The 25290-nt window shown below is 45.1% G+C and overlaps 1 protein-coding gene across 1 annotated transcript in view; it reads left to right on the top strand.

Annotated features, from left to right (window-relative positions):
- T265_02518 (hypothetical protein) overlaps positions 1-25290 on the top strand; it is a gene marked incomplete at both ends in the record, with an annotated part of 34226 nt that overhangs the window by 7832 nt on the left and 1104 nt on the right. Inside the window, 6 exons of the mRNA XM_009166781.1 lie at positions 3807-3967; positions 4540-4631; positions 5445-5724; positions 6775-6938; positions 14476-14643; positions 19289-19473. Of these exons, the coding sequence (XP_009165045.1) occupies positions 3807-3967; positions 4540-4631; positions 5445-5724; positions 6775-6938; positions 14476-14643; positions 19289-19473 (1050 nt within the window). The remainder of the gene's footprint in view (positions 1-3806; positions 3968-4539; positions 4632-5444; positions 5725-6774; positions 6939-14475; positions 14644-19288; positions 19474-25290) is intronic.

Here is a 25290-nt window from a genome sequence, read left to right as displayed (position 1 = left end):
TATATATATATATAACTAAACGAGCTTTATGGTTGTGCGGCAGTGAAGCATCAATGCCAACACTGATGTTGCTGTCATTGATGGTGATGATGATGATATTGTTCATGTTTGTAACCGAATAAATGTTTACTGCTTTATGCTTTTACACCCCATTGTCATGTAATACACTGACCCTAGCTCAGTGATTAGGTTGTGAGTTTACTAATCAGAGGGTCCGTGACCTTACCTCTGAAGCTCGATGGCTCCTGAGCAACCTGGCAGTATCCCTACCCTCATCTTTCCTTTGGATGATATTTCAGCTAGGTTACTGGACAGCTGAAAGACTACTGGTGAAAGGAAGGCATTTGTTGTGGAGTTATTTATTAGAAAATGCCAACTGACCGACCGCACACCATTGGACTGGGAAGCAAAACTCTCCTTTGCATCTTATTTACAAAAACTGGACATCCATCTTCTCCTTAACGCGTCTTCTTGAACTTTCCTGGATATTCATTGACTCCAATCATTCATTGCTCAAATGCGAGCAAATGTTACAAAGTGACTCCACAATTTCCGTAACAGATCTCCCCTTTTCAAAATACGCAAAGCGAAATTCCGAGAACAACACATACTACTCGCATGCCCCCCATCAGTAGTACCACCGGTACACTAGTAGGTCGTACACATCCTTTCTGTCGCTTCCGCTGGGCACAGGGTTGGCCGAAATGAGCTCTGCTGAGGCAGTCGGTTCTGTGGCCTGCAGAGTACATGTCCCAACCAGCGTAACTTATAAAGCGTAATTCATCCATCGTGAATAGTCCCTTTTTCTTAAGCCATCTTGCGTACGCCAGCATTGCTAATCCAGTGTTCCCACCAGGCCCGACCAATGCTTAGGAATCACCGATGGCCAAACACTGACAACTTCCGTACCACCTCTGCACGTAGGGGCCACTTTGCTTATCAATAAAGGGGTGTATACCCTGCTCTTGTCAGACAAACTGATGGACGGAAATCCAACGACCGTAGGATTTAGGTACCCCCGCTAATCAACAAGACTCTTTAACACACCTTCAACACTAACCTAGCATGTAAATCGGAACACATCTTCCTGATATTTTCTCCGTCTTTACTGACTAAGCCACCGGATATATTGCTCGCTTCTCTGTGGTCGTCTTATAAAACAGAGCATCCACCCAACTGCTCAGCGTTTATCTGATATCTGTCGCTACACACGTTGCTTCAGCCACGATGTCTAGACCGCGCTACCTCACACAGGTTAATTGCTAATTAACATCAAAACGACGAATGCAAAAGGTCGACTTGCACGACCCAGCTTTCCGATGAGCCCATAGTGAAGCGTGAACCTCCAACTAGCTATTGTAGCTTGATAAATTTATCAAGTAGACCGCGAGTAGAAGAAGCGAGGAGAAGCGTCTTCTGTTAGAGAAGGGCTTGTATTTTTACGGTAAGTAGAAGAGTTATAAGAGTGGAACAACTGATTCCCAGCGTTGAATTTGCTTTTCAAAAAAAAAAAACTTCTTTCACTGGAAGCTGAGGTGTGTCACGGTCCTTAAGCCTCAAAGCCACTAACTAAATATTCCTCAAATGAAGCGGATAGCGTTGAACACTCAAAACAGGTGAACACTGCAGTGATTACAGAGGCGGAATAGAGTAGAGCCTTTGTTTCATGAGAGTGGTCACCTACGGAAGGTCAGACAACACCTAACTGGAGGAGCTTAACGGCTAATCGATGGTGAAAATGTCACTTCTGTAATTAATAGGAGTAAAGTTGGAGTTGGTGAGTATTTGCGATCTGTGCTAAGTCGTCTAAAGTGAGATAAGCGGCTTTACCGATGGCACCTTAAAAGTGTAGTCCAACCACGGCTTTACGGCCTGGTAAAAATCCACAAAGCGGATGTCCCCACTCCATGTGCTGAGCAGATTCTCGGCAGGCAATATAAATCCACTGGAAAATCGGGTGCTTGTGTTAAGAATTCATACGACTTTCCATGGTTGTCTCATGGAATCACTTGACATTCTTGTGGATTTCGATGTCTACTCGTTGTATACGAGTGTGCCGAAAGAGAGCTCTTTAGAAACAGTCAAGCAATCGCCATCGGCAGACTTTCAAGACGGACACAGCTCACCGTAGGTCAAATAGTGGAAGGCAGAAAGACATGCCTGAATCTCACACTTCATTTTTAACTCCGGTGTTTGTGCTCAGGAACCATGAGATCTCAAATGTGCAAGGTTCTGGCAACTATCTGTATGGAAGTTTGACAAATACACTCATCTGCATCCCAATATGGTTTTCACGAGAGACTCACCTGAATCCCAACCGAATTTCGTTTATATTGTTCTTCGACTGTATGTGCTGCACCGGATTGCCTCATATTTCAGTTGGCAAGATATTCGAGATATAGCAACATATTGCATAAATTTAGCGCGCTACTCATAAGGTTGTTGAAAACTTTTCGACAGTTCACGGCCGGTTTTGCCCTTCTTATATGGGCTCAACAGGTAGACACAGTCTCTTATGAGTAGTGTGTTACGTCTGTGCAATGTATTCTGACATCTCGAATATCGTACCACCTGAAACGAGGCGGCCTATTGCAGCATATTCATTCGAAGACGCGATTCAGCTGGAATTCAGGTGAGTCTCCCGTGAAAACCAAATTGGTATGCAGTTGAGAGTATATGCCGAATTTCATGCAATTTGGGTTCAAGCAGAACGTAAGGTCGACGGGACGTAGGGGACTGCGCCTACCCCATGAGCCCCAATCAGGCTGAGACCGATCGTGGGCTATCGAATAGTTTTCAGCAACCGTTTGCGTAGTGTGTTGTTTCTGTACACTCTTTAAACAAGATTTCAAACAGAAATCCTTAGCCGGATTTTCATGCCGATGAAGGATATTTTGGAGTTACGTAGATGACAATTTTGTGGTTAGGTGGGCCAAAGCTGGAGAGTTTTACAACTGTCAGAATGACCTGATTTCTCAATCACATTTTGGTATTGAGAAGAGCACTAATTCCGGTGGTGAAACCCAACTGGATGGATTAGATTTGCTGCTGTTCCATATGAACCAGAAACAACCGAAGTCTTTCGAAGGATTCTAGACACGGTTATCATAGGAGTAGAGTTCCAGAAGGCAAACATTGCGCTCTGTACTGATGCAGTATAAGCATTGCCTCTCGGTGAATAGAACCAGCGATTGTCTACACAACTATATGCAGGGACTGCAACAAAGTCTGCATAAAACGGACAGCTAGAGAACTTCACACCGGGATTGGTGAACATAAGAAAAAAAATAAGCGGGCCGCCGAGAAATGGAAAACTTCCAAAGTCGTTTCTGTTCGAGAGCTGTGCCAGATATACGTTCGTTCTAAAGGTGTATTGAGTGACAGGTAACCAGTCAGTTTTTTTTATTGACAGTTCACTGGTGCCTTGAATGTCGAATGTTGACAAAGGCTTTCCTGGACTTGCCGATCCGGGAACGGATTTCGTCTTTCGCCAGTCTAATATAATTTTCACCAGCAATTCGCTTCTGACAACGGAAATCACCAGAATCTCGTTACAAGTTACTCATACACGCATAACACTGAAATCTAACTGACTCACTTTATGCTGCTCAATGAATGTTACACCCCTTCAGCATATATATGTGATCTACATTCCTCCCAACAGCCAATTTTGTGTTACCTGGTCCGATTAGGTGAAATTTGTGGTGAATGCTATCGAGTGAGGAAACCCCCCGAGTATCCGGTTATTCCTCCCACTATCGTGTTTGCTATTGGCAACCATCGTTGTCTTTCGTTTCGTATTTCAGTGCCATTGCTGCATCTGCTCCTATATGGCTGTTTCCGAATATGTCCAATTGTGCGGGATTCTACGACACAGCGACTCGTGCGTTCTCCACATCAGGGAGCACGGCTTGCACAAAGAACGTCGCCTTAGTGTGGGATTCTATACGCAATGTCGCCAAGCAGCGTGAGTCCTAGTGATCTGTGATGTTGACTTGCAAACTTACTATTTGTTCCGGTACTCGTGTTTCAGTGTGCTCTTTGTTCTGATCGCCCCTATATATATATATATATATATATATATATATATATATATATTAGTCTGGTTGGTATGGGGGGGGGAATACCCCACTGGTCTGTGTTGATCTGACAATTTCCACCTCTTGCAAAATGCCGGGACAACCTGCTACTTGGGTAGGACCCACTGAGAAAGTTTTATGCACTGTATTATAGTGGCCACGATTCGACCACATTGCCATCAGTTACTGATGGCGCGGATCAATGACTGACTGTCGGTCGTTTTGAAACACATTTTTGGACTCTGACCACGCGCTCGTCCGGTGTCGCTTCTTCCTACGTTTCCCGGGGCCGCGTAAGGTGCGGATGAATCGCCTGGCAACTGAAAGACTGGCAGATCCGGATGTTAGACGAACTTACCAGAATCGTCTTCTAGAGTCTCTTCCAAAGATTCCACCATCAGATGCGAACTCACACTGGGACGAGATTGCCACCTGGCGCACCCAAAACACCGGATATCAGACCGAACGGTGGCACTGCTTAAATCTTGGAGAAACATTCCAACCAGCCCTGAACATAACTTGATGCGACCAATTATCAGACGTCAAGTGAAGGTGAGCGTACAAACCGACCGTGAAGTGTGATGGACATAGAAATCCAGAGAAATGGAAGAGGCCCAGAAATCCGGTAATGCCCGAAGATTATTTCAGTTGATCCGTGCGACCGGAAACCACCTATGAGTGAAACCATCAAACATGAGAGGATTATCTCGGATAAAGAAGAACACCCCGACCGGTGGGCTGAATATTTCGAACAACAACTATTGTAACCACCAACCTCACTCAACTAGAGGCCACAGGTAAGGTGGAACTCTGAACGGTGAACATGGAACCGCCTTCGGCCTCGGAGGTTTACGACAGCATATGTTCTCTCAAGCGTCATCGAGCTCCTTCCCACCCGCACTGTTCAAAGACGGGGGTGAAGTCCTCAGTCAGCGCTTATCCGATCTGTTTGCCTGCATTTGGGAAACGGAGTCTGTCCCAGACAAGTGGGGAGAATCGGTGCTAGTGCCCATTTTCAGAAAAGGGGCGCCTATTGAGTATGGTAACCACAGGGGGATCAGCTTCACCCCGGTCGTAACGAGACTGTTGGCGTCAATTGTACTTCGTCGCCTTACGGTGGCTCGTGAGATACTGACTCGAGAGCAACGATCAGGATTCCCGCCTGGTAGGGGTTGAGTTGACCAAATATTCACACTTCGACAGGTGCTAGATGAACGCCATACGTATAAGCAACCCACATCCCTAGTATTCCTGGATTTCCAAGGCGGATTCGACTCGGTTGATCGGTCTGTTCTTCCTGAGACGCTTGCCCACCAGGGATTGCCTCAGTAGTTTGTAAACATAATACGTTCTTTGTATTCTCAGACTTCCGGTGGTATGAGAGTGTGCGGAGAGCTCTCCAAGAGCTTCCGTACACAAAGCGGTGTCCGTCAGGGATGCCCACTCTCTCCATTCCTTTTCAACTTTGTGATCGATGAAATAATGAGACGAACGCTGGAGGGTCTCCAAAACCCTGGTGTTCGATTAGCCTGTGAAGAAAACCTTGTCGATCTGGAATATGCAGACGACATCGTTCTCGTGTTCGAAGAGGCGGAGAAGGTGCAAGTATTCTTGGAGGAACTGACCAAAGTTATCCCGTCCTTTGGTATGCACTTTGAACCCACAAATTGTAAGATCATGCTTGTGGACGTGCAGTCATTGAACACGCCACTTACGATCAAGGGAAGGAACTGGAAGTTGTAGGGAGTCTTACGCATGTTGGTAGTTGTGTTGGTTTCAACTGTATTGTGACGGATTAGGTCAATGCACGAATCTGCAAGGCTCGGGTTTCATTTGCTTATTTGAGACACTTATGGCGTCAAAGTGGTGTATCCATGAATCTCAAGGGACTTGTGTATCAAGCTACAGTGCGGGCTGTTTTGCTGTATGGCTGTGAGACTTGGACTGTTCGGGCAGCGAAACTGAGATGTCTGCCGGTGTTCAACAATCGTTGTCTCAGAACCATCGCTCGTGTAGGTTGGTATCGGCGTATTCGTAAAGAAGTAATTAGAAAGCGGGTTTTGGGTTGTACAACGGGTAATTCCATTGAAGAATGTGTCTCGCACCAGAAGGTCCGTTGGTTGGGACATGTGTTGCTTATGTCTAGCCGAAGAGGGTGCTGTTTTCTATGCTCAACTCAGAGTGGCGTAAACAGAGAGATGACCAACCCTTGACCTGGCAGGTGGTATGAAAGGAATCACGAAACGCTTGGGTGATGTCGGTGCTACTCGCCTTCCAGGATGGGGGCCGCGTGATCCTCACTGTGCCTGGTTGGAGACACTACAAGATATGGCCACCAACGGATATCAGTGGCGTTCTTGTTGTCAGTTTCTATCTAGGTTCCCTGAGTAACTGTCTGGAGGTATCGCCTCCTCGGAATGACTAGTAAGCTTCCACCAAATCCCTTCCTCGTCTACCTTTTCTATTTTCTTTACAATAAGGCTTTCAAATAAATCATTGTTGTACGGCAGTGAAGCATCGGTGTTGAACACTGATGTCACGATGTCGATGATGATGATGAGTTTCGTGATGAATTCATTGTCTTAGTAATACGATAGACTTGTTGTACGGACCCTTGGTACAATAAATCTGTTATTTGCATTCCTGTTTGATTATTTAAAAAAAATGGTGAACCATTTTTTTGCGATTCACACAGATTCTGGACATGAATTACTTCGCTTGATGTTCCAGTTATGTGACCCCTTACCTGATGAACAGAAGCTAATTGATTATCTTATTGACTTCCTGGGTACTTTGGCCATGGTGAATTACCCCTACGAGGCCTCATTCATTGGTACATTTCCTGGGGAACCTGTCAAAGTAAGTCAGATACTTTTGTATCTCCTCGAGCTATCTCGAAATTCTTGACGCCTATATTCCTTTTGAGAAATTCAGAAGAGACGTGCACTTCTGCTAAAGTGTAGTATATGTTCCATTTTCCAATTTTCCGGTGACCGAAACTGTAGTAGCTGGAACCAACGTGCCTATAGCGCACGATTTATAGCTGTTAAATTGAATTGAATTGTAGGCGGTCACTTAAGTAAATAGCTCAGTGATTAAGATGTGACCGTACTGACCAGAAGGTCCACGGTTCGAACCCGACCTCGATTTCTTAAATGCTCTTGTCTGGGTTTAGGCAACCTGGCGTTACTTCAGCCCTTATGCTTTCTTCGGGTCGCATGCATAGGTGTTGCAGTTTCGAAGAAGTGAAGCACCTGTGTTGTTTCCAGTGAGGTTATCACTGAAATTTGCATTACTTGGGAACATCCTATATTTTGACAAGGGGAATCCGGTCGCGATTTTTCATGCATATATACTCTGTGAGCTAGTTCATTTTGTTTCAGTGCTCACTGGATTCACTACCTTCCAAAGTCTAATCATGAGCGAGTGACATTGTAGAGCGAGTTGAGCTAAAGTCCAACGATCTTCTGAGAATATAGGCTTGAAGCAGCACTTTTGGAGGTGCTAGAGAACATGATTTCCTGTATCTGAGCTGCAGGTTTCAAGTTGTGCAACTAGGTTATGGTAGCGGGATAGACCAAGTGGTTAGAGTGCGCATTTACTGACCGGAATGTCCGTGGTTCAAACCCGACCTCTGCCTCTCGACTTCCCCTGCCTAGGCTTGGGCAGCCTGGCAGTATCCCAGCCCTCGTGCCTCCTTCGTGTGGCATGGCAGTTAGGCGCCGAAAGGGTGCTACAGCTGAAATATTATTGGTTTAGCGAAGAGGAACGACCGGAAAACATATGGGTCAGTGCTGCGTTTCGGGGCTCTTTCTAACTATTAGAAAGCATCAAGTTCATGGCTGACGACTAGCTTTTGAACTATATCGGTCTCCCATAGAACGCAGACACATTAACTGTGCGGTAAATGCTGAGCAGAGGAGACCTTTCTGAACCGATGTTTTTATATGAGGACTTACGCACCTTCTCGTGGACGCATGAGCTCGCGACATGTTTCCCTTTGAGTTCACGACGTACAATAATGTCTGGGAAGCATCCCCTATCTCATCCTTCCACCTCAACTTTGGTTTAGTTGTGTCACCTGCCCATGGCTTCTTGAGTGTCGTACTAATTTCGAGACATTTGCCTACATGGATGATATTAGTTCTCTTAGATCATGTTCATCATAGATAAAAAGACGAATATGCAGTCATTTTTGATCGCAGCTTATGTATATCTCCAATGACGTCTGGGCTGACTCTCGATTCCTAATTGTCTGCATTACTACACACAACTTCATGTTTAATATTTGCGTTTCCTAGGTCAACCAATATACATGGTAGCGGTTACGGCAGCTAGAACCATTGCTCTTCGGTTTACAGTCGGTGAGCTGAAAAACTAAAATCAACTGGACGGAGCTGGTGACTGAACCTCAGTTCGTAAGCTTTGACACTCAATTCGGGGGTACCATGCAGTGGCTGTTGGATAGGCAGTTTAAGGCTTTTAGAATAACACAACCATCGTTGTCAAATTCAAAGCTCAAGTAGCAGTGTTGGTTGGAAACAGTGAAGACTCGCCGAAATTCAGCAAATCACCCACTCGTTTTCGCCTAAAACTGAGACTATCTTCTAGTGAAATGGAGTGAAAGTGGAGGATAATAGTGGGGGGAGGGAATGGAAGCGTCTTCAGGTTTTTGGCCATCGATACCTCAGAAGCGCTTCCGTTTTCGAATAGCGTTCAACGAGGCGATTAGAAAACAAGTATCCGATTGTGCAACAGATATTTCTGTTGTAAAATGTTCATCAAAATCAACTGCGGCTGCTCGGCCGTATGCCACGTATTTCGAAACACCTTTAACCGAGACGAGTTTTGTTCTCCTTTAGAATGGCGCCAACTGCGAGGTGGACAACCAATAACTTGACAGAAGGGTATGCAGTTTAGGTGTTATTGGTGCGATTCACCTTCCAGGATTGGCTCTGCGTTATTCCTCCCCTGCGCTTTTCTGTACGTATCGCAAGTAATGGTGGCCAGTAGGTATCACTGGCGTTCGTGCTGTCATTTTCTTTCCAGATTGTTTGACTGAGCGCTTGGAGGTGTAGGCACGTCAGAATTCTAACGATAAGCCATTATCAGGTCCCCCTTCCCGACTCTTCGTTTCATCTTTTCACTTTGTGACTTTAAATATAGGTAAGCAAACTTTGCGGTTGTCAATATTGCTCTTGCTTTCTCTGATGATGGTGATGAATAATACATCTATCTACCCTTAGCATCTACTAAGGTGCTCTCAGACCCACAACGCGGACGAAGAAGGCTACGGCTGATAGGCTGATCATTTCGCCCATTCGTGAGGGCTTGCAGTTTTGGAGCTTCAACTCCCTACTGTGGCCCAAACAGGCTTTGGCATGGTTTTCCTGCCGTTCAGTCCCAGTGTCCTCACACCGATATTGTCGATCTAACGGTCGCCTTACGTGACGTTCGTGTGGGTATGGCATCCTCGTTTTGTCGCTCCTCGACGAAGCGGAAAACATTGAGTACTTTTATAATATGTCGTGCCTTACGCTCACGTATTATTCACCTGTAAGATGTCAAGCTTGACGGTCGAAAGTCAGTCAACTACGAGAAGACGTGAATACAAACCCTGCAATACATAGTGATAGGTATCGTTAGGGACGAAGTTTCCGGTTAGTTCTTGTCAGCTTACTTGGTGATATGCAAAATAATGGGATCCGGTACAGCTCAAGGACGGACTTCAGCTTTCAGGTTTTTCTGTCCCGTAGCCAGAATAATGAGTACAAGAAGATGGAAATGGACACCTTATACACCCATATTATTGACTGCTCAAGGAAAACGGAGTCCAACTACCTGTAGACGAGCTATACTCAACCTTCATCGATGTCTCCCAATCAATCACAAATTAACACTGAACGAAGGTATCCTTTCCATGATACATGGCGGTTGCCGAGCTCAGCCTACCAGCAAGTTGAAGTCATCTATGGAGCTATTGTTCGACAAAAATAAATACGGCTAAGGTACTGCGGACATGTTGCTGCAGTATGCTCCTCGTTCCCGTTAACGGGCCGACCCGTGGCTCTGTTGCCGTAGCAGTGTATTGAGATATCTCGAAGGACGTCTCAAATAACAGCATTTTGCGGCTCCTTCATTTATTATCCTCGCGAGGAGCGCTTTTGGCAAAACAAGGTACATCGTACTGGGTTATCTACGTTACCACAAACAAGGATTTTGTGATGCCGTACATCGCGAAAATTGTTTCCACATTATCGCTACTGTTCTCTAAATCAGTGAAAACCCCGAACAACCGATTACTTTCCTCTTCTTGGGGCTCATCCCTCTGGCATAGCCATGAATCTATTTCAATTTTATCTATGACGAAATCAAATTGTATGTTTGTAATGATAAACACTCCTCTGCAATTGAATTTGTTTTTGACTGAAATTTTTCTACTCATTGTATGAGTATTGTGGAGACAGGGTATCATGAATGTCACTCCAAGTGAAACATAAGATGACATCCGTGTATTACGTTCATTTGAGGAATATTTCAAAACTGTTTTCATAAACAATGCACGAATATCTCGCCGTTTGTAGAAAGAATGTTGTTTAGCTGTAACGTTGGGTTCATCGCCTATGAAGGATACGGTGGCCACACCCTGAACGAATTGAAAAATTTTCTCTTAAGCACCACTGTGCTTGTGCCATATCCATGCACTCTATACCCGCCCATCCAGTCGCAACAAATCCGCACAAACGGCTCACATCACGCATCCGCTTTATGATCAGGGTCACTTACTAGTCGAGATTCATATTTTCTTGCTTATTTCAAAAACACATCACTACATTCCAGATGTTTTAGGCTGCTTCCATCCCTATTCACTTTGTTCCAGCTTTTAATAAAAGTGAATATTTAGAAAAACTTTTGACATAGGTTCTCAGATGTGAGTTGTTTCCAACGGATATTCATAACCAGCTCAACCTTGTTAGTTCCACTTTCATGTGTTGCAAAAGAGTTCGAAGAATTCCACCAAACAGCGCAACTTACGAGATGCTCGCTGTGTCGTGCTGTCGCTCTATTGTTATACCGTGGTATGGCCAGAATTGAAGCTCAGACCGGCTTATAAAATCTCCAGCGTCTGTGATGCTGAAGTGGCGTTAGGAGAAGGGTATGCTCTGAAATAGTACGTGTCATGTGGCTTTATGGGCCATAGGTCTCACGATCACGCGGAATATCCCTAATTGACAGTCGATATCTCCGAATCATTGTCTGGGTCTGCTTCGGGGTTCAGTGATACGAAAAGAGGTCGTCATATGATCTATGAAATAGGTTGCTCGCCCTTAGGGGATGAGCGAATGTCATTCCATAGCTAAAGCTGTTTGAACCATGTGCCTCATATACCAGTGCTAACAACAGCTGTTCAGCTGCAACACCCTTTCAGCGCCTAGCTTCCGTGCCACCCGGAGGGAGCGTGTGCCTTATATGCCAGAGGATTACCTGCGAGGCGATGTTCAGAGTGGTAATAGACAAAGGCACGGTTTATGAAGGATGAATGGAAGGTGGCATATGTTACCCTTGTGCATGACGATTCGAGGGAGAGGCACACCAAGTTTAAAGACACTGACGAACTTGACCTTATCATTACCACTGCCATAATCCGGCTATATTCTCACTTCAGCGAACTCACTATGCCATTACTTGGAATGCACTACTGTTTGTCGTATTCCCTATTCCTGCGTCTTAAGCGCANAACCGCTCTTCCGATCTAGTACTTTTTTCATCCAACACACCGGTTCATCTCGCCAACCTTATCCAGCATCCATCCATTTAAGCTCAAGACGACTGAGTATTTTAGGCGCGATCTTACTAACCGGAAGGTCCATGGTTCAAAACCAACCCCGGCATCTCGACTGCTCCTATCTAAATTGGACAACCTGGCAGTATCTCAGTCCTCGTTTTTCCTTCGGCTGACATGACAGCTGGGCACCAAAGGAGTGTTGCAGCTGAACCATTATTATTAGCATCCGTTAGCCGATTTTGATGAGAACGTTCCAGAATGATACGATGAGTCATTGTACAATTTCTGTCTTGGTTTGACAAACCGTTTGGGTTGCAGAGTATTCAGGTGCAATTGGTAATGGGCTTGGCACGTTGGTGAATCGAGGAGCGACACCGAGGTTCGCTTCGCCAAACATACACCTTTCACCACCAGCTTTAGCACTTACAATCCGATAACTTGCGACGAATAATCTGTACAAAATCTGCGCCCACTGCAGTCATCCAGGGTGAATCTCAAGCGCAGTCAGATGTACTTTTTAATTTGACACTATTCGCTTTTCAACCGGCTGCCACACATTACCTGCGTTAGTGTGCTAGACGAATTGTTCTGGCAATTGCCTAGCCACCAAGGATATTTCAGTAATATAACGTTCCAGTCGCATTTTGTTCGTAAGTTTCACCAAGATGAAAAATCTCATCAGATATTACCAGATAAATGGTCAGAAGGTCACTCTGTTTGCGCGCATATAAAAAGTTGGTCGATTTTCACCTCTGACCGTTTTCCGACACTTTTGGTGAACTGGTTACAATGCGTGTATTTATAATATCTGTTATCCAACGAATGTGCTTCTGATAGTAGTAAGATATCTGCAGCATTATCCACCACTATTGACGTTTCCAATTAATTAGTACTTGTGAACAGGTGAAAGCTTATTGAGAGCTTGTTGATAATGTGATGAATGCATAGGCATGTGTATGGCCAAGCTGATGAGCAAACCATCCCGAATACAAGAACAAGTAAAATGACGCAGGTTTATCTCCAGCATAAATCCTACCTCACGAAAAATACAATTTTCTGTGTTCTCTGAGGACGGTCTATATAAAGTACGTGGCTGTAGTTTAATAAGAGATTTCCGAAGTTCTCTGGATCACCACATGTACTCATGAAAAATTGAAGTTAATCCTCCAGCCGTGTTACCCTTTCAGTGTCTAGCTGTCATATCAGCCGAAGGAAGCGCGAGGACTGGGATACTGTTGCTCAAGTCTAGACAGGAGAAGTCGATAGACATAGGTCGGGTTAGAATCTCGGACCTCCCGGTCAGTAACTTCGCGCTCTAACCACTGATCCACATTGCCCAATGTATTTAGGTCGGGTTGAATCTCGGACCTCCCGGTCAGTAACCTCCCCCCTCAACCACTGATCCACATTGCCCAATGTATTTGCTACGAGTTAGGCAATGCACTTTTTAGAAGGGGAAATCTGAACGTTTTTCATGCTGTATTTCTGAAGAAGCTTTATTTGATAAGGTATTCCGCCGATACTTTACCAGTTAGTCCTAGAAAACATTTATTGTCATCATTCTCTTCAACGCGATTCCAAGATTTAACTGAGCTAATCGTTCCCATCTTCCTGAACAACAGTCGTGGGGACTAGTGTCTTGTTGCGGTTGAGCCGTGTAGAAAAAGGGCTACACCAAAGGCTGAAGGGTGAGGTAACGATGTGGACCTGTTATGAAAAGCTGTGCCTTTGAGAAAAACGACCAAGTATGGATGCTTCTCAAAACTACTGAAATAAATGCACTTAGGTATCGCGTCCAATCGAGGGGTCACTAACCAGCGTAAATACACCAATCTTGATATACTTGTTTTTTGTTTCGTCCCCGGAGTTAGAACACCGTATAAATGTAGTGTGTTGGTGTTCTCATCTGTGGTTTTTCTCCACCCGAATACAACATAATTATGAGGCTCTTCAGTGGTCTAATTTTCAGCAACCGTAAACACTACAAGACTGGTGTACCACAGTCTGTGTTAGCCATACCCGCTAACCTGAAAAAAAGAAAGAAACAAGTCTCAGTCTGATGGAGAGAGATCCAGTCTTTCTCGGAAACTACCGCCTCAAAACATGCGGAGATATGTCCTACGTTTCGCCCGACCCATGGTTTCAATGATACGACCTTTGTTGTCGCCTGTGGACTGTTGAATTCTCCATGATTCCACTTGTTAAGTCATTCAAAAACTTTCGTTAGTTGTGTGAACTACATCCTATTGATTCTTTCGTCGTTTTCACTGTATATGGGCTCTGAAACTCGTGCTGATTTAATGGACGAGGCTGAAAACTATGACATGATCACAGTCGATTTTCGTGCATCCTGCAACGCGGTTCTCCCAAATTTGACCTGGGATTTTATGATTGCGTTCCTAGCCTTCTGCGGCTCGTAGCAAGGTATTTTAGCTCCCGGTCACACCCTTTCACACCACATGATTACCTGTCCATCCATTAGTTACTTCGACTGCAAGTATTCAGTTGATTTCAGGGTACTTTCTGTTGCCACCACTACCTGATGTTCCTGTTTTGAAGTGACTTGGGATACCTGCATCACGTGATACCTTTTTTCTATTGCTCCCTTAGTACTTCTGTAAAGAACTCTCCGATACGATTGACAGAAATGTGGATGTGGACATTGTGCAACGTGTTGCCACCGCCGTACGAAGTCTAACCAACTATACAAAAAATCAGTCCTGCATTTCGGTTGAGGGAGATCTTCCGGGACTAGATGCCAAAGCATGGACGCTTCAGGTTCGTTTTATTCATGTCCGTGCTTTGTCATCAGATATAAAAATTTCGTTGTTTTTTTTTTCAGTCACTTAACCCCAGCCACATCGGGTAGCAGCACACTGCTTTTCTTAGGAAGCAAACGCTTTCATGGCTCCGAATCACCTACTTCAATAGGCTTGGATGTCAATGAAAACAGCTGGCCTCATTGTTGAAAAGTTGTTAGTTGCAAGGTAAACCAAGCTATAGAAATTCCGATTCAGGTGTACCGAACAGCATGTTCATTCAGCGGGCGATTAGTGGTGCACCTTCTCGATTGCATAGTCTTAGGAAGTGCACTGTTGTTCATCTGCCACAAACAAACAAAGTGTAGTGGTGATCTCGCCCGCTACAGTTTTTTATTAACTTACGATAGCCAGCGTTGTCTTCAGGCATTTTGGTACCATCACTGGGAGATCCTTTTGAATCTGTGCATAGTCCATTTTTGCCATGATCAAAATGTGATTTCGATAATCCGTTGACTCCATTTACTGCGTAAACGTGGATCTTAAGCCAGTTCGGCTGTTATCGCATTGGACGACGAGGTAATTCTGAATTGCTGTACGCGCGTACAAGGAAGTTCGGCACTGCAGCCTCAATCCGACCAAAATCTCACTTTCATGGTTCATTCCAGCGTCAGTGAACTCTTTTTGTGTCATTTTCGATTTTAAGGGTCAACTAAGTGTAAGTTCACGACCGAGTTTATTCTCCCCATGGCAAGCTAATCTTCCGAGTGAGTGTGCCTACCATAATTTACACGGGATCTGCTTTCAGTCGTGTACTAGTGTCCAAAAAAAACAACGGAGGTCATATAATACTCCGAATCTCTCAAAAGACGTGTAGCTTCCTAAATACAACTCTCCAACTTTTTCTATCATGGTCAGGTTGTCTCTATATATGAGAACAGAATGGGCCGTACAAACTTTGCATGATAGTGTACTGTGGATTTGGACGGAAGGATTTCATTGAAAACCTTGAGTCCCAATAGCAAGTGCATCCGAAAAAATCTTCCAGATATTGTGCTGACGATTGTTGGTTAGTCTGGAACTTCTGTCCAGACTTCTGATGCCAGACACCCTCGTAGGGGACCTCGTTCAATTCAGTTCCATTGAAAAGCCGTCTAGCGTGGGATTCCGTAATATTCCATCCAATGGCTCAAGGTCGTTAAGCAGTCGGATTGGCCATGAATTTTTCTGCATCACGGTTTAATTGTTACGGTTTCGATAACGCAGCGAGCAAGCGATAATATGAGTGGAGTGTAAAGATATTCTATCCCCAGCCATGTTGGGCGGTCTCGATTCCTAGTACAGCGGAATAGTAAGAAGACGAAACCTCGGACACAACTGTAATGCTCCGAACAACAAGCGATTAACAGGCGATAAGGGAAGAATGATCATTCAGCTGTATCACCCTTTCAGTGCTTAGCTGCCATGCCACACGATGGAGGCACGAGGGCTGGGATACTTCTCGGTCGCCCAAGCCTAGACAGGGGAAGTCCAGAGGCAGAGGTCGGGTTCGAACCACGGACATTCCGGTCAGTGAATTCGCGCTCTAACCACTTGGCCCATCTCTCGGAAGAATGGCAATGCATATATATTGTAAGTACACAAAGAGTTTTTGAGGATTTTGGCACCCCTAGTATTGAGCCAGTTCGTTTGTTCGTCTACTCCTGCAGTTGCTTGCAACTGCACTGGACGCCAAAGCTCGAACTATTGGAAGTTCGGTGTACTTAGGGACTGTGGTTCATTCTAGAAAATACTGGGCGCGATATTGTAGGATATTCTCGAAAGGCGAAAATGCCCTCCTGCGCATTTGATCGGGAAAGTTGAGGTCTTCATTCCGACAAACAAAAACGAAGTTCACTGACAAGACGGTTGAATGGGTTAGTCCGTAGTTTAGGTGACAACTCTTTATTTTGCCATTCAGTACTTTTCAAAATAATAAACAGCATGCAGTCAGAGCTTTTCAAAAGTCAGCAAGATTCATTTTCAAAACGTTATTGCATTTCGAAAAGACCATTGATTTCATTCTGCATAAAAATTATGGCCAGTTACATATTCAATGTGCGATGTTTTGTGTGCCACAAGTTAACGACGTAAAGACTAAGGTTCGCCGATTGCTATTCAGATTACCTCAGTAGTTCGAATTTGCCACAAAAAGTTGGGTGGAACGGCATCCGGCGATAAATAGTGATATCAGTTTCCGCTGGATTCTCCCTCAACTGCTGATATATCTACCGATCACAGTTGAAACATGCTTCCATACGGATAGTCAGTGGGCCTCTGTGTATCATACTTGTTTTTCGCCCGAATTCCTTATCGTGGGATTGTGGTTGGTTGGTTTGAATTGTGCCGTGACATCAAGCAAGACTTTATCGTTTCCCATGATGGCTTATTTAGGAATAGACTAACACAGGTGATCGTGTGCTTCCATCGTGAAACCAAGTATTCCACTCTCCTCGATGAAAACGTGCATGGAATTGAGACAACTAGTTGGCGTTAAGCTTCTTTTGTACATTTGGTTAAAATCGGTAAAATCGTGTAACGTTAGCGTCATCTTGTATCGTTCTCTATCATTCCTGGTTAGTTATCCCATGCATTGCTTCTAGTCTTCTGAGCGCCTTAGCTCGTCTAGCGTTAACACACCTTGCAGGTTTTTTCATCTATTTTGAACTACTCATTAGTAGTTTGAAGTAAAAAGCTTTAAAGCGGGCGTTGGTCGGAAGTCCTGGATGAGGATGTGTGGGGCGAAGAGTCCAACTGCATAAAATATTTTACATATTATTGTAACAGCAGTCACCGTCGGATGCAGTTAATTTATGCACTCACTGCTCATCTCACTGTTTAATTGTCCAAAAATCCTACCAACCTGGACAAACTTTATCAAGATGGGCACAGTCAGTTACGTGGATAAGAGAACATTCCGAAACTCTGAATTTTATGGTCTTTTTCGTCAGTCATTTAGACGTATGGGTTCTTTCGAGTGTGAGAGAGCTCTGTCCAGGGTTTTTTTTACTAGCGGTCAGTTCATGCGACGGGTAGTTGTTTGTTGCCAACTTGATTGACACAGTTTATAGTCTCCGTACGGTGACATTCTCCACACCGTGGCACGTTTCTATAGTGTTTCGGCTTATTTTGGGCTTTGTCTCAATGACCTAATCACTGCTCTTTCCTCGCTGATGAAATGTTACGAGAGAAAGCTGTCCGAAATATTCCTAACTAGCCAGTATGGTAGACAGCGCTCAAATTTTTTGATCACACTCATGCCGGATTCGCCACGCACAATGTGAAGCCACTGCAGGGGCCTTGTGCGACGCTCTGTTGTGTGCTGCATTGAGGGGAACATCGGTGGTGGTTCGCTACTCAACGATCATGTGTATTGACACTATTATTCCCATTAACAAGGTACTAGTATTAATATATCCGTTAGTTTCCCGCTCATGGAAATGTAGGCTCCGTTGTGGGACTCATTCATCCTAATTTATTTGCGATCCGGATGCTTATAACCGTTAAGTTGTACAGCAGCGGCTTGGTTACCAATGAACCTAATTGAGGGTTCAGTTCTCATTGGTCTTCGGAGCCTGGAAGAATAGGGCTCTGTTCGACAACGTCTGATGTACGTCTGATAACTTATTGGCCTATGATGATGATGCATCCTTAGACAGAAAGGTGAATTTCCGTCGAATGCGCACTGCAGCCTGCTTTATGACGGTCGACTGAACCGTTTTACAACTGTCTTGGGCATCTGATGAGGTAGGGATGAGCCTTCAAGTCGTGTAGACTACCTAGCTAAATGATGGTGTAGAGTTTAGTAACTGATATCCACATTATATCTTGGTAACTAAATTTTTTACTGTCATCTCGAGTTGCTCTTATCGCCACCCTTATCTACCGACCGGTGACTGCACTCGGTTCCATGTGAATTACTCTTCCTTCTGAGCCACTTATTTTTGGGTGTTGAGAGACTTGCGAATTTTCAGTGGGGATTCCATTCTTTAAGTGAAGCCAGTCTATGTTGAAAGTATCTTTTCTCATGGAAATCCAGAAGACCAGTTTTCTTCCAAAACACAACGATTGGAGCGGACAACCTCTTAGTTCCAGTGATTTCAGTAACAATTCTGGCCAGGGATGGACTTCTTTCGTGTTCTTGGCTTAGATTACTTCGAGTTGCACTCGTCGCAGCGACGATGTGACATGCAAAATCAACCGTTTTAAATGGGTGAAGAACCTGTTCTTCCAGGTTATTTGATGTGGAATTGAAAGTCACCCGTTGCCATGTGTCTCCTGAAGTCCGCTTGACGGGGAAGAAAGAAATTGCATGCTCTATCGTTCCCGTAGTTGCCGTTTGTGGCAGATACTTGTCGGTGAAGTATGAGTTGCGACCGGGTTAAGTACATTCTCAACGTTTGCATACTTTGTTGCATATTGTGTGACTTTTGAATGTATCACTATGAGGTGGTGCCATGTTTTGCATCACAATGAAGAACTTAAATGTTTTACCAAACGGCGAGTGCACACTGTGTGTCTCCCATAGATAACTTAAACGTTAAACCCGGTTCTAACCTATTCTTTCATAGGAGACACCCCTCACTTGGTACGTCCCCCCTGACTACTTGTTGATCTACTTACAGACATGCTTGGAAATGACGACATCAATGTGTTCCAATGGGGACGGTATGTTCCCTTCAATAGAGTGGGATCCAGTGGTATTCTCTCAATCCTGTTTCGACAAGTTCGCTGTTCGACCTCGTATAAACTGGTCTGCAGTTGAGTTCTGGGGAAAGAACATCAAAACTGCTACTAACATCGTGTTTAGGTACGTCTAAAATCATACTCTTTCATTGATTTTACACACTGCACTTTGTTATGCAATAATGCTGATCTACACACATTCAGGTCAGGACCTGGTGAGTCAAATAAATCCAAGTCACTCTTGAAGGTTTCACCTTTGCATTCGGTCGCTTGCTCAGCACTCAATGTGTAGCGACTTCAGCTTGTGGACTGTCCAATACACACGATGCGCTGGCCTTCAGCAAATTATCTCTCACTGAATTTGTAAATTTTCGGAAAGCCTGAATAGAATAACAACTCTTGTCTATGTTTATAAAAAACAATCCAGCTTCTTTCACGTCTAAATTTCCTGCCTTTTGTGCAGTCAGAATGAATTGTAGAGATAAAAGTGAGACCCGAGATCCCTCGGTTGTGGGTTGATTTATCTTACAGAGTGCATCGCGTCACATACGAAGCAAAATTGGCTCCCAGAAATCAACCATAGATGGTGAAATATTATTGAGAACTGCCAACTTCATAAGAGTCGTATTCAAAAAACCCACCGGTTGTCCAGACCATGGAGACCGGGTACGGATCGGAAGTTCTGCCGGCCAATCCGCTCGAATCCTCAAGCACGTCCTCTCTGGAACGTTTCGGAGACAACGTGACCGTTCAATTCAGCGTTTTGGCCACGTGCGGTCTGCTTCGGCAGATGAGCGACACGCCATGCCTTTATTATGACGGCAGTCACGACTTTCGTCATCTGTGGGTTTACACAAACTGTCTTTTCTATCGTATTATATCCATCACTTAAATCTAGTTCATTTCGCCACGCAGACGACGTTCTGGTGCGTTTCCGTGAGGGCAGATTTGTCTCAGTCACCTTGTTGGGTCCCATCGGCGAATACGGCATCAATCCCATTGTACTTTCCGTCAGCGGTCAGCATCTGTCGGCTACGCCTGGCCTGAACGTGCCCTGTGAACACTTTGAATCTACTGTTGGGTACTGATGCCGATAATTAACCACGTCTCATTTCTGGGCGGATTTTGAATGGTAAGCGCATGTGAATAATCATCAAGCACAACAACAGTGTTGAGACTGATGCCTTAAAACCACAGTCTAATAATATTTCAAGCCTTATGATTAAAAGGAGAAAAAAGAGTGGATAAGCAAGGGGACTTGGCGATGGCCTATCGCAAGTATTCTGACGTGCCTACACTTCCAAACACTCATCCTGGAAGGCGCACCGTACCAACCACACACGAAATCTTGGTAATCTCTTTCACACTTTTCTGCCAACTTATACGTTGCGCACTTCGAAGTTTCCGCCATTTCGAAGGAGGCATAGAGAACAACACTTGTCTCGATAGACAGTGTTTCAGCATGCGTAGCATATGGCTGAGCCTCCACAGTTGATGGTGCTGGATGTTTTCTGCGATTGAAGTACCTGCTACACGACCTAACACCCGTTTTCTAATTGCGAATTCTCTGATGCCATCTGACACCCAAAACGCTTCTGAGGCAAAAGCCTGTGGTCAAAATCGTGAGGAGGCCTCACATCACCTGTCCTCAAAGGCCATGTTTCGTAATGATACAACAATGAAGCCCCCAACTATCACCTGGTACACGCGACCCTTGAGACCAAGTGGTATGCCCTTTTGAGACCGCAAACGATGCCTCTGAGATTCCGCCAGAGTAATACTACTGCAAGGTATATAAGATTCTCCACAACCTCCAGGATTTTCCTTCAGCTGTAAGGTACATGTTCAGCGACTACGTTATGGAGCATGAATTTGCACCTTGAAGGTTCAGGGCGCGTGCCATGGCGGTTGTCAGTTTATTCAACAGAGCTGCAGCGTCTGTCTTCAGAGACTAGGGCGATAACATATGAGTGCTTCAGATGAACAAGGTTCACAATAGCAACGGATTAAATGATAGGGTTTTGAAGACCTCCCAGCGTTAACCGAATTGTTTCAATCACGAAGTTGAACGAAAATGGAGAGAGTGGATAGCCCTGTTGGACACTACCTTCTGTGGTGGGCATGCTTTTGGAGGGCTCACCATATGCCCTCACACGCCCAGAAGTATGTGAATACAGGGACCAGATTATGTTTACAAACTTCTGGGGCACACCCTGTTGAACAAGTTTGTTTAAGAGCACTGACCGATCGACAGAATCATACGCACCTTGAAATTTATGTTTACAACTTCTGGGGCACACCCTGTTGAACAAGTTTGTTTAAGAGCACTGACCGATCGACAGAATCATACGCACCTTGAAATCAAGGATTACTAAGACTTAGGGTCGTCTGTACATATGGCCGTGCTCTAACATTCAGCGGAGTTTTAAGATGCGGTCGATGCAACCTCTACCCGGCTGTAATCCCGTTTGTTCTCGATTCAAGGATTCCCGTGCCACTGTAAGACGACGAAGAATCAGTGATCCCAAAAGTCTTGTTAGAAAGGGAGTCAGGCTATACCCCCGTGGTTACCACATTCAATCCGAATACCCTCTTTGAAACTGGATACTATTATCGACTTACACCAGCAAACTGTGACCATCTTTTTCTCCTAGAGAGACGCAAATAGGCTCAACAGGGACTGACTGAGGAATTCGCTTCCATCCTTGAACGGAGCAGATGAAGGATCGTTAGGATCAGGAGCACAATGACGCTTGATTAGGGTTATACACTCGGACACTTATGAGGATTAGCGGTTTCCGTGTTCACAATGCGCCTTTCTGTTGAAGGCCGTAAGTCTGGATTGGAGGTAGCAGATAGGCAATTGAATTTTTCAAAGTATTGTCCCCGGCCGTCTAAACGTTCTCCGTTGCTGGATATCAGAGCTATTGTGGTCCCTGATAGTTTCGCTGACAAGAGGCTTCCGATACCAGTCGAACGAATCAAGTAGAACAGCCCGCGAACCTTTGTAATGGTTTATTGCCTCGTTCCTTCGGCCTGTCAGGTCCACCAAACTTCTTCGTCTGCATGGGCACTCAGTTTTACCCGGCGTCGGATGATGTATCGGTTTGAGTTGTGGTTGCAGTCAGGAAGAATCTGTGGTCGGGCGTCCAACGAAGCCATGATCCTATCAGAGGTCCACTGTTCGCATCAAGTTCGCTGGGTTGTACCGCTAACGGAAGTTCCGTTTCTGAGTAGCATTGTGGACTTCTGTTCCCACTGGCCGTTCATATCCGACATGGGACGATGTTCGAGGACCCGGCTCTGAATGTTTCGTTTGGTTTCTGGGTCCACTAGCTTCTCCGTGGCCAACAGGGCGTGCGCTTAGTCTACCCACCTGGATCTTCATGTAACCACCAACTACAACGATATCTCGGCCTTTACTGCTTTGTAGAAGAGCATCTAGAGCTTTATAGAAACGGTCTTTATTATATTGAGAGTTTCAGTTTGTGTAGGTAGACACGATAAGTAGGGTGCAGTGGACCTCACGTTTTCGGGATTCTCTCACCCAACCCTGCCTAGACGCTTTCCATCTGTCACTCAATGCAATACTTACCCCAGTATATCCAGCTGCGGCGGCCTCTGCATCAGCGGAGGGAATCCACCGTACGAGCAACAGCCGCTTGTGCTTGATTCAGTGTTCGAACAATAAAGGCAGTAGACCGCCTTTCGTGGTTTGGAGACAGACTTTGAAGTGCTTAGGGTCGTCACTGAAGTCGGACGTACGGAAGCTGTAGCTGAGTGTGGTGAATGCTGAACAAATCGGTCAGCCCTGGTGGTAGGACCTGCGAAGGGAGTGTTCAAACTTGGGTGGGGTAAGGTAGAAGAGGGAAAAATTGAAAGTGTAGGAAGGGAGGTATCAGCAGTTGCCTGTTTTCGCTTATCCACCTTGCCCTATGCAGCAACTAAGGCGACCCGACACCACTCGACGGCCCATGCGACATGAATTTATTCGTAATTGTGAAATTCCTGGTTGCGGTGCGATACTGCCAGAGTACTCAAGCTTGGACAAGAGACGGTTGCGGTCTTCAACCAAATAATTTGTTTCAAAAGCCTAACCACAAGGTAGCGGTTGTCGGCGTAAGAACACCACAGCGTCCCACATTTTTAAGTTCAAACTCACAACCTGGAAGACCAGGACGCCGTGTTTTGAGACTCACTGCCACTCATTGACCAACCTGGTATGAGAGGCTCTGTAGTTATCACACGGACAATTCAGTTTGGTTCAACAACTGTCACACTCTTGTATGACTGTCTCTTCCAGAATTCTCATCACTTTGTGCTCCTCTGAAATTTCAGAATGGAGTTGATTTTGTTGAGCGTTTCATCTATCTTTATAGATGTAAAGGTTTTGATTGTATTGTATCAGATGAAGATATTGCGTGGACTTATTAAAAGTCGTTTAGCTGTAACACCCTTCCAGTGCCTAGCTGCCGTGCTACTCGAAGGAAGCACGAAGGCTGGGATACTTTCAGGGGAAGTCGGGCGGCAGAGGCCGGGTTCGAACCACGGACCTTCCGGCCAGTAAATTCGCGCTCTAAACACTTGAGCCATCTCGCGTGGACTTATTGCTGTCGAGCAAACTTTTAGAGAGCATCCTGTCTTACATAGGAAAGAGTGCCTGAAGACAGTCAAAAGCGTCTGTTGCAGTGTGACACCAGACCGAATCCATCGGGTTACACCCCACTGATACTGACCACCAATCCTTAGAGGAGTGGGTATTCAAATTTATCTATGGAGTTTCCCGTGTTGAATTTTGTCAGCAACCGAAGTGGTGTCAATACACTTGCTTGATATCCCCACGTTTATGCTAAAAAAAAACTTGCGAACTTGGGGATGTTTTGAAGAAATATTGGTAGGTTGCCTCCGGTGGTATAAAGTGAAACGAATCCGCTGTTTCCCTGACATAAAGACGTTTTCAATGATAAACTTCGTTACAGTGTCAACCTCACTTGCAGCTACTTTCGCAAAATGGATGCCAACACTCTAACAGCCAAACGGTATCTTCGTGTGACGCGAAATACCAGGACCTCCGAGAAGACAAAAGTACAAAACCCAGGAGGTACCTCATGGACATAGTAGAGAACTGTCATGGAGTTTGTTCAAAACGCAGTACGCTGGAAGTAGCCCTTTTTTAATTGCTCCCATCAGATTTTTCACTTAAACTGCCAAACCAACAGCTGTCAGCTCTAACCTTGGTATTGAAACGGACTTAAACGGAGCCACCCGCAACTTCGAGAAGACAAATGAACAGCCAGAAACCTCAGCGTTCACCGTGAAGAGAGCATATGCTACCACGCTATATGTAAATTCTGATGCGTTGCAGAGTACGTGAATTTCGGCACGGGGAATACCACTAAACTCTTTGGGATTTATGCACGTGGGGACTCGCGAGTTATGGATGTTACGAAGGTTGGATAGCCAATTTTCCCGGCAAAAGTAATCGGTATCGTTTAACGGGTCAACACAAACAAATTCACTGTTGCACACGGATTGTAGTAGCACTTGTCTGGTATTGACCACCGAGAAACGAATCCTAGAGGATCATACGGTGAATGCATACAGAAAGGAGCGCCTCTGCGCGTTGGCGGTTTCGTCGGTAAATTAAAGTCGACCATAATTGCATCGGAATGTATATCCAACTGCATCGTTAGAGCACGCTCCATTGCCAGTGTCCGTCGTTATGTTTTGCACACCAGACGTGAGTTCGGTCAGATTAATGGCGATTATTGGAAGACCAGTTCCTCATGCCTCGCCTTAAAAGCAAAGCACTTAGCTCGTTAACGAAAATCTGCCGTTACGGAGTCCAGCAAGGGCTTTAAGCAGTCACAAACACATGGGTTACGGTCATTTGTGCCGCAATTTGATAAAGCATAACCTGAACCATTGACCCGCACCGCAC

Source organism: Opisthorchis viverrini, assembly GCF_000715545.1.
Source record: "Opisthorchis viverrini unplaced genomic scaffold opera_v5_32, whole genome shotgun sequence".
NCBI lineage: Eukaryota > Metazoa > Platyhelminthes > Trematoda > Opisthorchiida > Opisthorchiidae > Opisthorchis > Opisthorchis viverrini.
Note: the sequence above shows the minus strand (reverse complement) of the source record. Positions and strands in the feature narration are given on the sequence as shown.